Here is a 16,892-nt window from a genome sequence, read left to right as displayed (position 1 = left end):
CCCAAAGCTGTCGCAGCGCGGTGGGCGGAGCTCCGTCCTCCCTCAGCCAATCAGCGCCCTCTCCGCCCTCCGCTATCGCGATGCCTCTATCGCGACAGCGCCACCGCCCCCCCGCGGCCCCCCCGGCGATGGACGCGCTGTGAAGGCGGCAGGTGAGCGGCGTGGGTGGGGGGGGGGGGCAAAAACGGTGGGGGGGGGGGGGGCTGGCAGTGATACGTGCCTTTGGGGGGGGGGGGGGGGGTTTTCCCTGCCCCCCCCACGGCTCACAGCCCCCCCCCATTTTTTTTTCAGCCCCCCCCCCCGTATAAAGCAGGAGACCCCCCCCCCCCACGACCCCCCCCCCGCAGCCATGGCCGCCCCCCGGCGGGAGGTGAAGAGGAGCAGCGGGATCGTGCCGTGCTTCCTTTGCGTGGAGGTGCGTCACCCCCCCCCCCCCCCCACGACCCCCCCCCCAATACGAGACGCCCCCCCCCCTATCAAAAATCCCCCCCTCCCCCCTCCCGGAGGACTCCCCACAAACGCGGATCCGCAAGGGAAACCCCCCCCCCCCCCCAATCAATCCATCACTCGCATGGACCCCCCCCATCACCACCCCCCCCATCATCACCCCCCCCCACGACCCCCCCCTTCAAAAGCCCCCCCCCCCAGCGGACATTTGCTTCGATCCCCCCCCAGCAGCCCCCCCCCAAAGAACCCCCTTTAAAACCACCCCCAAAAAGGACCCCCCCAGACCCCTCCCATGCCCCCCCGCACCCCCCCACCCCATAAATCCACTAAGCCCCCCCCCAAATAACCCCCCCCCCTCCATCACCCCCATAGCCCCCCCCAGCAGACCCCCCCCCAAACACCCCCTCTTGCCCCCCCCTCCCTTAAACCCCCCCCCAAAGATCTCCTTTAACCCCCCCCCAACGAAACCCCAACTCAACCCCTACATCCACAAAGCCCCCCCCCAAATAAATCCCCCCCATCCCTCTGCCACCCCCAAAGACCCCCCCTCTAAACCCCCCCACAAAATGACCCCCCCAGACCCCTCCCATGCCCCCCCCGCACCCCCCCACCCCATAAATCCACTAAGCCCCCCCCCCAATAACCCCACCCCTCCATCACCCCCATAGCCCCCCCCAGCAGACCCCCCCAAACACCCCCTATTGACCCCCCCCTTCAAAAGACCCCCCCCCAGCAGACGTTGGCTTCAATCCCCCCCCAGCCCCCCCCAAAACCCCCCCCTTTAGCCCCCCCCCCCAAAAAGGACCCCCCCAGACCCCTCCCATGACCCCCCCTCCATTAAACCCCCCCCCAAAGATCTCCTTTAACCCCCCCCCAACGACCCCCCCTCAACCCCTGCATCCACAAAAGCCCCCCCCCCAAAAAATCCCCCCCCATCCCTCTGCCACCCCCACATGACCCCCCCTTTAGCCCCCCCCCAAAAAGGACCCCCCCAGACCCCTCCCATGCCCCCCCGCACCCCCCCACCCCATAAATCCACTAAGCCCCCCCCAAATAATCCCCCCCTCCATCACCCCCATAGCCCCCCCCCCAGCAGACCCCCAAACACCCCCTCTTGACCCCCCCCATGACCCCCCCCTTCAAAAGCCCCTCCCCCCCAGCGGACATTCGCTTCGATCCCCCCCCAGCAGCCCCCCCCAAACCCCCCCCCTTTAGCCCCCCCCCCAAAAAGGACCCCCCCAGACCCCTCCCATGACCCCCCCTCCCTTCAACCCCCCCCCAAAGATCTCCTTTAAACCCCCCCCATGACCCCCCCTCAACCCCTGCATCCACAAAAGCCCCCCCCCCAAAAAATCCCCCCCCATCCCTCTGCCACCCCCACATGACCCCCCCATAACCCACCCCAAAGGACCCCCCCCCAAAAAGGACCCCCCCAGATCCCTCCCATGCCCCCCCCTGCGCCCCCCCACCCCATAAATCCACTAAGCCCCCCCCCCAAATAACCCCCCCCCCCATCACCCCCATAGCCCCCCCCCAGCAGACCCCCCCCAAACACCCCCTATTGACCTCCTCCATGACCCCCCCCTTCAAAAGACCCCCCCCAGCGGACATTCGCTTCAATCCCCCCCCAGCCCCCCCCCCCAACCCCCCCCCTTTAGACCCCCCCCCAAAAGTGACCCCCCCAGACCCCTCCCATGCCCCCCCCGCACCCCCCCACCCCATAAATCCACTAAGCCCCCCCCCAAATAACCCCCCCACTCCATCACCCCCATAGCCCCCCCCCAGCAGACCCCCCCCAAACACCCGCTATTGACCCCCCCTTCAAAAGACCCCCCCCAGTAGACATTCACTTCGATCCCCCCCCCCACCCCCCCAAAGACCCCCCCTTTAGACCCCCCCCAAAAAAGACCCCCCCAGACCCCTCCCATGACCCCCCCTCCCTTCAACCCCCCCCCAAAGATCTCCTTTAACCCCCCCCCAATGACCCCCCCTCAACCCCTGCATCCACAAAGCCCCCCCCAAATAAATCCCCCCCCATCCCTCTGCCACCCCCAAAGACCCCCCCTCTAAACCCCCCCCCAAAATGACCCCCCCAGATCCCTCCCATGCCCCCCCTGCACCCCCCCACCCCATAAATCCACTAAGACCCCCCCCAAAAACCCCCCACCCTCCATCACCCCCATGCCCCCCCCCAGCAGACCCCCCCCAAACATCCCCTATTGACCCCCCCCCAAAAGACCCCCCCCCCAGCAGACATTCGCTTCGATCCCCCCCCAGCAGCCCCCCCCCAAAACCCCCCCCTTTAAACCCCCCCCCCAAAAAATGGACCCCCCCAGACCCCTCCCATGCCCCCCCCCGCACCCCCCCACCCCATAAATCCACTAAGCCCCCCCCCAAATAACCCCCCCCCTCCATCACCCCCATAGCCCCCCCCCAGCAGACCCCCCCCAAACACCCCCTATTGACCCCCCCATGACCCCCCCCTTCAAAAGACCCCCCCCAGCAGACATTCGTTTCGATCCCCCCCCCCTACACCCCCCTTTAGACCCCCCCCCAAAAAGGACCCCCCCAGACCCCTCCCATGCCCCCCCCGCGCCCCCCCACCCCATAAATCCACTAAGCCCCCCCCCCAAATAACCCCCCCCCTCCATCACCCCCATAGCCCCCCCACGCCCCCCCCCCCAAAAAAAAAACCCCAAAAGATCTCCTTTAAACCCCCCCCCCCAAACGACCCCCCCCCAACCCCTGCATCCACAAAGGACCCCCCCCAAAAAAAAGAAGCCCCCCCCAACTTGTTCCTATCAACCCCATGGGGTCACGTTGGGGTTTTGGGGTCTCAGTGGGGTTTTGGGGTTTTCCATTGGGGTTTTGGGGTCACATTGGGGTATTGGGGTTTTCCATTGGGGATTTGGGGTTTTTCATTGGGATTTTTGGGGTCTCTGTGGGATTTTGGGGTCACGTTGGGGTATTGGGGTTTTTCATTGGGATTTTGGGGTCACAGCGGGATTTTGGGGTCACATTGGGGCATATTGGGGTCACGTTGGGGTATTGGGGTCTCAGTGGGGTCACATTGGGGTTTTCCATTGGGGTTTTGGGGTCACGGTGGGGTATTGGGGTTTTTCATTGGGATTTTGGGGTCGCAATGGGATTTTGGGGTCACAGTGGGATTTTGGGGTCACAGTGGGGTTTTGGCGTTTTCCATTGGGGTATTGGGGTCACATTGGGGTATTGGGGTTTTTCATTGGGATTTTGGGGTCACAGTGGGATTTTGGGGTCACACTGGGGCATATTGGGGTCACGTTGGGGCATTGGGGTTTCCCATTGGGGTATTGGGGTTTCCATTGGGATTTTTGGGGTCACAGTGGGATTTTGGGTTCACAGTGGGGTATTGGGGTCACAGCGGGATTTTGGGGTCACATTGGGGCATATTGGGGTCTCAGTGGGGTCACATTGGGGTTTTCCATTGGGGTTTTGGGGTCATAGTGGGGTTTTGTGGTCACATTGGGGTTTTGGGGTTTCCCATTGGGGTTATGGGGTCATAGTTGGGTATTGGGGTCGCATTGGGATATTGGGGTTTCTCATGGGCGTTTTGGGGTCACAGTGGGACATTGGGGTCACAATGGGATTTTGGGGTCACGGTGGGACATTGGGATCACATTGGGGTATTGGGGTTTTTCATTGGGATTTTGGGGTCACATTGGGGTATTGGGGTTTTTTATTGGGATTTTGGGGTCACAGTGGGATTTTGGGGTCACATTGGGGCATATTGGGGTCACGTTGGGGTATTGGGGTCTCAGTGGGGTCACAGTGGGGTTTTCCATTGGGGTTTTGGGATCACGGTGGGGTATTGGGGTCACAGTGGGGTATTGGGGTTTTTCATTGCGATTTTGGGGTTGCAATGGGATTTTGGGGTCACAGTGGGATTTTGGGGTCATAGTGGGGTTTTGGGGTTTTCCATTGGGGTATTGGGGTCACATTGGGGTATTGGGGTTTCCCATTGGGATTTTTGGGGTCACAGTGGGATTTTGGGGTCACATTGGGGTACTGGAGTTTCCCATTGGGATTTTGGGGTCACATTGAGGCATATTGGGGTCTCAGTGGGGTATTGGGGTTTTCCATTCAGATTTTTGGGGTCACAGTGAGACTTTGGGGTTTTCCATTGAGGCATATTGGGGTCTCAAGGGGGCTTTGGGGTTTTCCATTGGGGTTTTGGGGTCACAGTGGGACATTGGGGTCACAATGGGATTTTGGGGTCTCAGTGGGGTATTGGGGTTTTTCATTGGGGTTTTGGGGTCACATTGGGGTATCGGGGTCACATTGGGGTATTGGGGTTTCCCATTGGGATTTTTGGGGTCACAGTGGGGTACTGGAGTTTCCCATTGGGGTATTGGGGTCACAGTGGGGTATTGGGGTCTCAGTAGGATATTGGGGTCACAGTGGGTTACTGGGGTTTCCCACTGGGATTTTGGGGTCACATTGGGATATTGAGGTTTCCCATTGGGATTTTGGGGTCGCGGTGGAGTATTGGGATCACTTTGGGGTATTGGGGTTTCCCACTGGGATTTTGGGGTCGTAGTGGGGTTTTGTGGTCACATTGGGGTATTGGGGTTTCCCATTGGGGTTATGGGGTCATAGTTGGGTATTGGGGTCGCATTGGGATATTGGGGTTTCTCATGGGCGTTTTGGGGTCACAGTGGGACATTGGGGTCACAATGGGATTTTGGGGTCACGGTGGAACATTGGGATCACATTGGGGTATTGGGGTTTTTCATTGGGATTTTGGGGTCACGGTGGGGTATTGGGGTCACATTGGGGTATTGGGGTTTTTCATTGGGATTTTGGGGTCACAGTGGGATTTTGGGGTCACACTGGGGCATATTGGGGTCACGGTGGGGTATTGGGGTCACAGTGGGGTATTGGGGTTTTTCATTGGGATTTTGGGGTCGCAATGGGATTTTGGGGTCACAGTGGGATTTTGGGGTCACAGTGGGGTATTGGGGTCACGTTGGGGTATTGGGGTCACAGCGGGATTTTGGGGTCACATTGGGGCATATTGGGGTCATTGTGGGGTATTGGGGTTTCCCATTGGGATTTTGGGGTCACGGTGGAGTATTGGGATCACATTGGGGTATTGGGGTTTCCCACTGGGATTTTGGGGTCACAGTGGGGTTTTGGGATCACTTTGGGGTATTGGGGTCACTCTGGGGTATTGAGGTTTCCCATTGGGGTTATGGGGTCATAGTGGGGTATTGGGGTCACAGTGGGGTTTTGGGGCTTCCCAATGGGATTTTAGGGTCACATTGGGGTATTGGGGTTTTCCATTGGGATTTTGGGGTCATAGTGGGATTTTGGGGTCACGTTGGGGTATTGGGGTCACAGTGCAGTATTGGTGTCTCAGTAGGGTATTGGGGTTTTCCATTGGGGTTTGGGGTCACAGTGAGATTTTGGGGTTTTCCATTGGCGCATATTGGGGTCACAGTGGGACATTGGGGTCACAATGGGATTTTGGGGTCTCAGTGGGGTATTGGGGTTTTTCATTGGGGTATTGGGGTCACATTGGGGTATCGGGGTTACATTGGGGTATTGGGGTTTCCCATTGGGATTTTTGGGGTCACAGTGGGATTTGGGGGTCACAGTGGGGCATATTGGGGTTTTCCATTGGGGTTTGGGGTTTTCCATTCGGATTTTTGGGGTCACAGTGAGATTTTGGGGTTTTCCATTGGCGCATATTGGGGTCACAGTGGGGTATTGGGGTTTCCATTCGGGTTTTGGGGTCTCAGTGGGGTATTGGGGTTTTTCATTGGGGTATTGGGGTCACGTTGGGGTTTTGGGGTCACATTGGGGTCGCATTGGGGTTTTCCATTGGGGTTTTGGGGTCATAGTGGGGTTTTGTGGTCATTCTGGGGTATTGGGGTTTTCCATTGGGGTTCTGGGGTTTTTCCTTGGGACTTTGGGGTCACAGTGGGACATTGGGGTCACAATGGGATTTTGGGGTCACACTGGGGTATTGGGGTTTCCCATTGGGGTATTGGAGTTTCCCATTGGGTTATTGGGGTCACATTGGGGTATTGGGATTGTCCATTGGGACTTTGGGGTCACAGTGGGACATTGGGGTCACAATGGGATTTTGGGGTCACGGTGGGACATTGGGATCACATTGGGGTATTGGGGTTTCCCACTGGGATTTTGGGGTCGTAGTGGGGTTTTGTGGTCACATTGGGGTATTGGGGTCACATTGAGGTATTGGGGTTTCCCATTAGGGGTATGGGGTCATAGTTGGTTATTGGGGTCGCATTGGGATATTGGGGTTTCTCATGGGTGTTTTGGGGTCACAGTGGGACATTGGGGTCACAATGGGATTTTGGGGTCACGGTGGGACATTGGGATCACTTTGGGGTATTGGGGTTTCCCACTGGGATTTTGGGGTCGTAGTGGGGTTTTGGGGTCACACTGGGGTATTGGGGTTTTCCATTGGCGTTATGGGGTCATAGTGGGGTATTGGGGTCACATTGGGGTATTGGGGCTTCCCAATGGGATTTTAGGGTCACATTGGAATACTGGGGTTTCCCATTGGGATTTTGGGGTCACATTGGGATTTTGGGGTCGCATTGGGATCACATTGGGGTTTCCCATTGGGATTTTGGGGTCACGGTGGAGTATTGGGGTCACACTGGGGTATTGGGGTCACACTGGGGTATTGGGGTTTCCCATTGGGATTTTGGGGTCATTGTGGGATATTGGGGTCACACTGGGGTATTGGGGTTTCCCATTGGGGTTATGGGGTCATAGTGGGATATCGGGGTCACATTGGGATATTGGGGTTTCCCATTGGGGTTTTGGGGTCATAGTGGGGTTTTGGGGTCACACTGGGGTATTGGGGTTTCCCATTGGGTTCTGGGGGTCATTGTGGGATATTGGAGTCACACTGGGGTATTGGGGTTTCCCACTGGGATTTTAGGGTCACATTGGGATATTGGGGATTCCCATTGGGATTTTGGGGTCACAGTGGGGTATTGGGGTCACGTTGGGGTATTGGGGTTTTCCATTGGCATTTTGGGGTCACAGCGCGATTTTGGGGTCACATTGGGGCATATTGGGGTCCCAGTGGGGTATTGGGGCTTTCCATTGGGGTTATGGGGTCATAGTGGGGTATTGGGGTCACATTGGGGTATTGGGGCTTCCCAATGGGATTTTAGGGTCACATTGGAATACTGGGGTTTCCCATTGGGATTTTGGGGTCATAGTGGGGTTTTGGGGTCACATTGGGGTATTGCGGTTTCCCACTGGGATTTTGGGGTCACGGTGGAGTATTGGGGTCACACTGGGGTATTGGGGTCACATTGAGGTATTGGGGTTTCCCATGGGCGTTTTGGGGTCATTGAGGGATATTGGGGTCACATTGGGGTATTGGGGTCACACTGGGGTATTGGGGCTTTCCATTGGGGTTATGGGGTCATTGAGGGATATTGGGGTCACATTGGGGTTTCCCATTGGGATTTTGGGGTCATAGTGGGGTTTTGGGGTCACACTGGGGTATTGGGGTTTCCCATTGGGGTTATGGGGTCATAGTGGGATATCGGGGTCACATTGGGATATTGGGGTTTCCCATTGGGGTTTTGGGGACATAGTGTGGTTTTGGGGTCACACTGGGGTATTGGGGTTTCCCATTGGGTTCTGGGGGTCATTGTGGGATATTCGAGTCACATTGGGGTATTGGGGTTTCCTATTGGGGTTTTGGGGACATAGTGTGGTTTTGGGGTCACATTGGGGTATTGGGGTCACACTGGGGTATTGGGGTTTCCCATTGGGATTTTGGGGTCATTGTGGGATATTGGGGTCACGTTGGGGTTTCCCATTGGGATTTTGGGGTCACACTGGGGTATTGGGGTCACATTGGGGTATTGGGGTCACACTGGGGTATTGCAGTTTCCCATTGGGATTTTGGGATCCCAGGCAGATATCAGAGTTTCCCATTATGTTTCGGTGTTTCCCACCCCCAAAACTGCAAAAAAAAAGGGGGGGGGGTCCTATTTTTCACCTCGTCCCCCCCCCCAGCTGGGCATTTTGGGGGGCACGGCGGCTCTCGCCTACCAGCTGGAGTTCACCGACGCTTTCCCTGTGCACGAGGGGGGGTTTTTCTGTCGGGACCCCGCTTATGGGCGCCCCTACCCCGGCCCCCCCGCCAACAGCCGGGCCCCCCCGGCCCTGGTTTACGCTCTGGTTACAGCCGTGCCCACCCTGACCGTGAGTATGGAATTGGGGGGGGGGGTCTTTTGGAGGGGGGGGGAAAGGGGGGGGTTATGGGATTTAAAGGGTGTTTGGAGGAGCTGGGGGGGGTCCTGTGGGGGTTTGGGGGGGTCTTGGGGTGGGGACTGTGGGGTTTGGGGGGCTTTTGGGGTCCTGGGGGGGCCCTATGGGGGGGTTTATGGGATTTACGGGGGGTTTGAGGACCTGGGGGGGTCCTATGGGGGTTTGGGGGGGGTCCTGGGGTGGGTACTATGGGGTTTGGGGGGGGTTTGGGGTCCTGGGGGGGGGTCCTATGGGGGTTTGGAGGGGTCTGGGGGGGGGGTTGTGGGGTTTTATGGGGGGGCTGGAGGATCTGGGAGGGTCCTATGGGGGTTTGGGGGGGTCCTGGGGTGGGTACTGTGGGGTTTGGGGGGTTTTGGGGTCCTGGGGGGGGGTCCTATGGGGGTTTGGGGGGGTCTTGGAGGGTTGTGGGGTCCTGGGGGGGGGCTGGAGGATCTGGGAGGGTACTATGGGGTTTGGGGGCGGGTTTGGGGTCCTGGGGGGGTCCTAAGGGGGGGGTTTATGGGATTTACGGGGGGTTTGAGGACCTGGGGGGGTCCTATGGGGGTTTGGGGGGGGTCCTGGGGTGGGGACTGTGGGGTTTGGGGGGGTTTTGGGGTCCTGGGGGGGGGTCCTATGGGGGTTTGGAGGGGTCTTGGAGGGGGGTACTGTGGGGTTTGGAGGGGTCCTGGGGGGGGGTCCTATGGGGGTTTGGGGGGGTCTGGGGGGGGGGTTGTGGGGTTTTATGGGGGGGCTGGAGGATCTGGGAGGGTCCTATGGGGGTTTGGGGGGTCCTGGGGGGGGTACTGTGGGGTTTGGGGGGGTTTGGGGTCCTGGGGGGGGGTCCTATGGGGGTTTGGGGGGATCTTGGAGGGTTGTGGGGTCCTGGGGGGGGGCTGGAGGATCTGGGTGGGTACTATGGGGTTTGGGGGCGGGTTTGGGGTCCTGGGGGGGGTCCTATGGGGGGGTTTATGGGATTTACGGGGGGTTTGAGGACCTGGGGGGGTCCTATGGGGGTTTGAGGGGGGTCCTGGGGTGGGTACTATGGGGTTTGGGGGGGTTTTGGGGTCCTGGGGGGGGGTCCTATGGGGGTTTGAGGGGGGTCTTGGGGGGGGGTACTGTGGGGTTTGGGGGGGTTTTGGGGTCCTGGGGGGGGGTCCTCTGGGGCTTGAGGGGGTCCTGGGGTGGGTACTGTGGGGATTTGGGGGGGTTTTGGGGTCCTATGGGGGTTTGAGGGGGGTCTCGGGGGGGTCTGCAGGATCTGGGGGGGTCCTATGGGGGTTTGGGGGGGTCCTGGCGTGGGTACTGTGGGGTTTGGGGGGGTTTTGGGGTCCTGGGGGGGGGTCCTATGGGGGTTTGAGGGGGTCCTGGGGTGGGTACTGTGGGGTTTGGGGGGGTTTTGGGGTCCTATGGGGGTTTGAGGGGGGTCTTGAGGGGGTCTGCAGGATCTGGGAGGGTCCTATGGGGGTTTGGGGGGGTCCTGGGGTGGGTACTGTGGGGTTTGGGGGGGTTTTGGGGTCCTGGGGGGGGTCCTATGGGGGTTTGAGGGGGTCTGGGGGGGGGTTGTAGGGTCTTATGGGGGGGCTGGAGGATCTGGGAGGGTCCTAAGGGGGTTTGAGGGGGGTCTTGGGGGGGTCTTGGGGAGGGTTGGAGGGGTTATGGGGGGTCTTATGGGGGGTTTTGGGGGGGTTTTGGGGTCCTGGGGGGGCCCTATGGGGGGTTTATGGGATTTACGGGGGGTTTGAGGACCTGGGGGGGTCCTATGGGGGTTTGGGGGGGTCTTGGGGGGGGTACTGTGGGGTTTGGGGGGGTTTTGGGGTCCTGGGGGGGGGTCCTATGGGGGTTTGAGGGGGGGTCTTGGGGGGGTTGTGGGGTCCTGGGGGGGGGTTGGAGGATCTGGGAGGATACTATGGGGTTTGGGGGGGTCTTGGGGGGGGTCCTATGGGGGTTTGAGGGGGGTCTTGGGGGGGTCTGCAGGATCTGGGAGGGTCCTATGGGGGTTTGGGGGGTCTTGGGGTGGGTACTGTGGGGTTTGGGGGCGTTTTGGGGTCCTGGGGGGGGGTCCTATGGGGGTTTGAGGGGGGGTCTTGGGGGGGTTGTGGGATCCTGGGGGGGGGTTGGAGGATCTGGGAGGATACTATGGGGTTTGGGGGGGTCTTGGGGGGGGTCCTATGGGGGTTTGGGGGGGGTCTTGGGGGGGGTCTGCAGGATCTGGGGGGGTCCTATGGGGGTTTGAGGGGGTCTGGGGGGGGGGTTGTGGGGTTTGGGGGGATTTTGGGGTCCTGGGGGGGTCCTATGGGGATTTGGGGGGGGGTCCTGGGGTGTCACGGGGGGGTTTGTGGTCCTGGGGGGGTCATGTGGGGGGGCTTTATGGGATTTTGGGTGGGTCCTGATTTGGGGGGGGGGTCCTATGGGGGTTTGAGGGGGTCCTGGGGGGGGTCTTGGGGAGGGTTGTGGGGTCATGGGGGGGTTTGGGGTCCTGGGGGGGGTCCTGGGGGGGGGGGGGGGGTTATGGGATTTTGGAGGGGTTTGAGGACCTGGGGGGGGAGTTGGGGGGGGGGGTTGGGGGTCTTGGGGGGGTTGTGGGGATTTGGGGGGGGTCCTATGGGGTTTTGAGGGGGGTGCTGTTGGGGGGGGATTTGGGGGGGTCGTGGGGGGGTCTTATGGGTGCTGGGGGGGCTCCTGGGAGGGGGTCCCTAAAGATAATGGGGTTTGGGGGGGGGGGGGGGGCAGCCCTATGGATTTTGAGGGTGGGGGGGGGCGGACCCTAATAGCGTCCTAAGGGGGGGGGGGGGGGAAGGCAATTGTGGGGGGGGTCCCAGGGGGTCTTTGCCCCCCCCCCATGTCACTGTTCCTATGCAGATCGTGGTGGGGGAGCTGGCGGGGCGGCTGGGGGGGGCGCGGGGGGGCCGTGACCCCACAATCCTATGGGGCGAGTGCTGCTACCTGGGGGCCCCATTGAGGCGGCTGCTGCGCTTCCTGGGTGAGGGGGGGGGCATTTTTTTTGGGGGGGGGGGGGGGCACGAGGATGAAGGGAGGGGGGGGATTTTTTTTTGGGGGGGGGGTGAGGGGGTAATTGGGGAAGGGGGGGGTGGGGTCTGGTATGGGGTGGGGGGGGGGAAGGGGGGGTTTTGGGGGGGGGCAGATGGGCTTATGGGGGGGGCAGATTATGGGGGGGGGGCAGGAAGATGGGGGGGTCTGGGGGATGTGGGGGGGGGTCAGATGACTGTGGGGGGGTCAGGGGGATGTGGGGGGGTCAGGTGGGGTTATGGGGGGGGCAGGAGGTTGTGGGGGGGGGCAGGAATGTGGGGGGGTCAGATGTGGTTATGGGGGGGTCAGATGATTGTGGGGGGGTCAGGAAGAGTTTGGGGGGGTCAGGTGGGCTATGGGGGGGTCAGGAATGTGGGGGGGTCAGATGTGGTTATGGGGGGGTCAGGAAGATGTGGGGGGGGGGTCAGGGATGTGGGGGGGTCAGATGGGGTTATGGGGGGGTCAGATGATTGTGGGGGGGTCAGGAAGATGGGGGGGGTCAGGGGGATGTGGGGGGGGGCTGGTTGGTGAGGGGGGGGTCAGGTGATTGTGGGGGGGTCAGGTGGGGTTTTGGGGGGGGCAGGGGGTTGGGGGGGGCAGGAATGTGGGGGGGTCAGATGTGGTTATGGGGGGGTCAGGAAGATGTGGGGGGGGGGTCAGGGATGTGGGGGGGTCAGATGGGGTTATGGGGGGGGCAGATTATTGGGGGGGGGTCAGGAAGATGGGGGGGTCTGGGGGATGTGGGGGGGGGCTGGTTGGTGAGGGGGGGTCAGGTGGAGTTATGGGGGGGTCAGGAATGTGGGGGGGTCAGATGGGGTTATGGGGGGGTCAGATGATTGTGGGGGGGTCAGGAAGATGGGGGGGTCAGGGGGATGTGGGGGGGGGCTGGTTGATGAGGGGGGGGTCAGGTGATTGTGGGGGGCTCATGTGGGTTTGGGGGGGGGTCAGATGATTGTGGGGGGGTCAGGGGGATGTGGGGGGGTCGGATGGGGTATGGGGGGGTCAGACCAGGTTATGGGGGGGGCAGGGGGTTGTGGGGGGGTCAGATGATTGTGGGGGGGTCAGGAAGTGTTTGGGGGGGTCAGGTGGGATATGGGGGGGTCAGATGGGATTGTGGGGGGGGCAGGTGGGGTGATGGGAGGGGCTGGGGGTTGTGGGAGGGGGCAGGAATGTGGGGGGGTCAGATGTGGTTATGGGGGGGTCAGATGGTTGTGGGGGGGGTCAGGAAGATGTGGGGGGGTCAGGTGAGCTATGGGGGGGTCAGATGGGGTTATGGGGGGGCAAATTATTTTGGGGGGGGTCTGGAAAATATGGGGGGGTCAGGTGGGCTGTGGGGGGGTCAGATGGTTGGGGAGGGTCAGGAAGTGTGTGGGGGGGGTCATGGTTGTGGGGGGGTCAGGTGGGCTGGGGGGGGTCAGGTGGTTGTGGGGGGGTCAGGAAGTGTTTGGGGGGGTCAGGTGGGCTATAGGGGGGGGTCAGATGATTGTGGGGGGGTCAGGAAGATGTGGGGGGGTCAGGGATGTGGGGGGGTCAGGTGGGCTATGGGGGGTCAGATGTAGTTATGGGGGGGTCAGATCAGGTTATGGGGGGGGTACGATGGTTGTGGGGGGGTCAGATGATTGTGGGGGGGTTGTGGGGGGGTCAGGTGGGCCATGGAGGGGGTCAGATGGTTGTGGGGGGGTCAGATGGGCTGTGGGGGGGTCAGATGGTTGTGGGGGGGTCAGATGACTGTGGGGGGACCGTGGGGGGGTCAGGTGGGCTGTGGGGGGGGGGGGGCTCAGATGACTCAGGAGGCATTTTCCAACTCCACGAGGTTCTCAGCTGCGTCTATGGGGGGGAATTTGGGGGGGGGGGGGGGTCACGCTGCCCCCCCCCCAACCCTCCAACCTATGACCCCCCCCCCCTTTATAACCCCCCCCCAGGCGTCTTCTCCTTCGGCCTTTTGGCCACCGCCATCTTCGCCAACGCAGGGCAGGTGGTGACCGGGACCCCCGCCCCCCATTTTTTGGCTGTGTGTCGCCCCAATTATACAGCATTGGGTTGTTCCCCCCCCCCGGCCAGCCGCCCCCCCTCATTTTGTACCACCTGGGGGGGCCACGTGTGCCGGAGACCCCCCCTTGGTGGCTGCGGCGAGGAGAGCTTTCCCATGCAAAGAAGCGGCGTTGGGGGCTTACGGGGGGGCTTATGCTGCGGTGAGGGGGGGGGGCGTGGGGGGGGGGGGGGGCAGTGGGGGGTGGGGGGGGGATTGGGGTGTGGAGGGCTATGGGGGGAATGGGGGGGTGGGGGGCAATGGGGGGGTGAGGGGGATTGGGGGGGGCAATGGGGGGTTTGGGGGTCTTGCGGGGGAGGGGGGGGATTGGGGTAGGGAGGGCTATGGGGGAAGTGGGGGGGTGGGGGGCAATGGGGGGGTGAGGGGGGTGAGGGGGGTTGGGGGGGCTTGGGGGGTGGAGGAAATTGGGGGGGGGCAATGGGGGGTTGGGGGTCTTGGGGGGGTGGGGGGCAATGGGGGGACTTGGGGGTTTGGGGGGGTGGAGGAAATTGGGGGGGGCAATGGGGGGTTGGGGGTGGAGGGTTATGGGGGAAATGGGGGGGGCAATGGGGGGGTTGGGGGGGTTGGGGGGCTGCAGGAAATTGGGGGGGTGGGGGGGCAAAGGGGGTTGGGGGGCTTGGAGGGGTTTGGGAGGGTGGAGGAATTTGGGGGGTGAGGGGGGTTGGGGGGGTGGGGGAAATTGGGGGGGGGCAATGGGGGGTTGGGGGTCTTGGGGGGGTGGGGGGCAATGGGGGGGTGAGGGGGGTTGGGGGGGTTTGGGGGGGTGGGAAGGTGGGGGGGCAATGGGGGGATTGGGGGGGTTGGGGGGGTGGGGAGATGGGGGGGGCAATGGGGGGTGGGGGGGGGATTGGGGGGTGGAGGGCTATGGGGGGAATGGGGGGGTGGGGGGCTTGGGGGGTTGGGGGGGTGAGGAAATTGGGGGGGGGCAATGGGGGGTTGGGGGTCGGGTGGGGGGGAATTGGAGGTGGAGGGTTATGGGGGGGTGGGGGGCAATGGGGGGTGATGGGGGTTGGGGGGGTTTGGGGGGGTGGGGGAAATTGAGGGAGTGGGAGGGTGGGGGGGCAATGGGGGCATTGGGGGGGTTGGGTGGGTGGGGAGATGGGGGTGGCAATGGGGGGTGGGGGGGGATTGGGATATGGAGGGGTGTGGGGGAAATGGGGGGTGGGGGGCAATGGGGGGGTGAGGGGGGTTGGGTGGGTGGGGGGGTGGAGGAAATTGGGGGGGTTGGGGGGCAATGGGGGGGTTGGGGGTCTTGGGGGGCGGGATTGGGGGTGGAGGGTTATGGGGGAAATGGGGGGTGGGGGACAATGGGGGGGTGAGGGGGGTTGGGGGGGAATTGGGGGGCTGCAGGAAATTGGGGGGGTGGGGGGGCAATGGGGGGTTGGGGGGGTTTGCGGGGGTGGAGGAATTTGGGGGTCTTGGGGGGGTGGGGGGGGATTGGGGTAGGGAGAGCTATGGGGGAAGTGGGGGGGTGGGGGGCAATGGGGGGGTGAGGGGGGTTGGGGGCGATTGGGGGGTGGGGGAAATTGGGGGGGGGCAATGGAGGGTTGGGGGTCTTGGGGGGGTGGGGGGCAATGGGGGTTGAGGGCAGTTGGGGGGGAATTGGGGGGGTGGAGGAAATGGGGGGGTGGGAGGGTGGGGGGCCAATGGGGGGGTTGGGGGGTAGAGGAAATTGGGGGGGTTGGGGGGGGATTGGGGTATGGAGGGGTGGGGGGCAATGGGGGTGTGAGGGGGGTTGGGGGGATTGGGGGGGTGGGGGAAATTGGGGGGGGGCAATGGGGGGGTTGGGGGGCTTGGGGGGGTTTGGGGGGGTGGAGGAACTTGGGGGGGTGAGGGGGGTAGGGGGGGGATTGGGGTAGGGAGGGCTATGGGGGAAATGAGGGGGTGGGGGGCAATGGGGGGGTGATGGGGGTTGGGGGGGTGGAGGAAATTGGGGGGGGCAATGGGGGGTTGGGGGTCTTGGGGGGGGATTGGGATATGGGGGGGGTGGGGGGGGTTGGGGGGGAATTGGGAGGCTGCAGGAAATTGGGGGGGTGGGGGGGCAAAGGGGGGTTGGGGGGCTTGAGGGGGTTTGGGGGGGTGGAGGAATTTGGGGGGTGAGGGGGGTTGGGGGGGTTGGGGGGGTGGGGGGGGATTGGGGGTGGAGGGTTATGGGGGAAATAGGGGGGTGGGGGGCAATGGGGGGTGAGGGGGGTTGGGGGGGATTGGGGGGGTGGTGGAAATTGGGGGGGTGGGAGGGTGGGGGGGCAATGGGGGGGTTGGGGGGGTTGGGGGTGTGGGGAGATGGGGGGGTGAATGGGGGGTGGGGGGGGATTGGGATATGGAGGGGTGTGGGGGAAATGGGGGGGTGGGGGGCAATGGGGGGGTTGGGGGTCTTGGGGGGGGGTTGGGGGTGGAGGGTTATGGGGGAAATGGGGGGGTGGGGGACAATGGGGGGGTGAGGGGGGTTGGGGGGGAATTGGGGGGCTGCAGGAAATTGGGGGGGTGGGGGGGCAATGGGGGGTTGGGGGGGTTTGCAGGGGTGGAGGAATTTGGGGGTCTTGGGGGGGTGGGGGGGGATTGGGGTAGGGAGAGCTATGGGGGTAGTGGGGGGGTGGGGGGCAATGGGGGGGTGAGGGGGGTTGGGGGCGATTGGGGGGTGGGGGAAATTGGGGGGGGGGCAATGGAGGGTTGGGGGTCTTGGGGGGGGTGGGGGGCAATGGGGGTTGAGGGCAGTTGGGGGGGAATTGGGGGGGTGGAGGAAATGGGGGGGTTGGGGGGGGGATTGGGGTATGGAGGGCTATGGGGGAAATGGGGGGGTGAGGGTCTTGTGGGGGTGGGGGGCAATGGGGGGACTTGGGGGGTTGGGGGGGTGGAGGAAATTGGGGGGGGGCAATGGGGGGTTGGGGGTCTTGGGGGTGGGGGGGGATTGGGGGTGGAGGGTTATGGGGGAAATGGGGGGGGGCAATGGGGGCGTAAGGGGGGTTGGGGGGGTTGGGGGGCTGCAGGAAATTGGGGGGGTGGGGGGGCAAAGGGGGTTGGGGGGGTTTGGGGGGGTGGAGGAATTTGGGGGGGGCAATGGGGGAGTTGGGGGTCTTGG

At 62.9% G+C, this 16,892-nt stretch overlaps 1 protein-coding gene across 1 annotated transcript in view; it reads left to right on the top strand.

The window, feature by feature from the left end:
* Positions 1-127: 127 nt before the first annotated feature.
* Positions 128-16,892, top strand: part of PLPPR2 (phospholipid phosphatase related 2) — a 38,745-nt gene continuing 21,980 nt past the window's right edge. The window contains 6 exon segments of the mRNA XM_090128604.1: positions 128-152; positions 348-415; positions 8,503-8,691; positions 11,596-11,716; positions 13,686-13,827; positions 13,829-13,955. Of these exon segments, the coding sequence (XP_089984730.1) occupies positions 350-415; positions 8,503-8,691; positions 11,596-11,716; positions 13,686-13,827; positions 13,829-13,955 (645 nt within the window). The 5' untranslated portion in view covers positions 128-152; positions 348-349.

Source organism: Phasianus colchicus, chromosome 34, assembly GCF_987193195.1.
Source record: "Phasianus colchicus chromosome 34, bPhaCol1.hap1.1, whole genome shotgun sequence".
NCBI classification, from domain to species: Eukaryota; Metazoa; Chordata; class Aves; order Galliformes; family Phasianidae; genus Phasianus; species Phasianus colchicus.
This window is presented reverse-complemented; position numbering and strand designations above follow the sequence as displayed.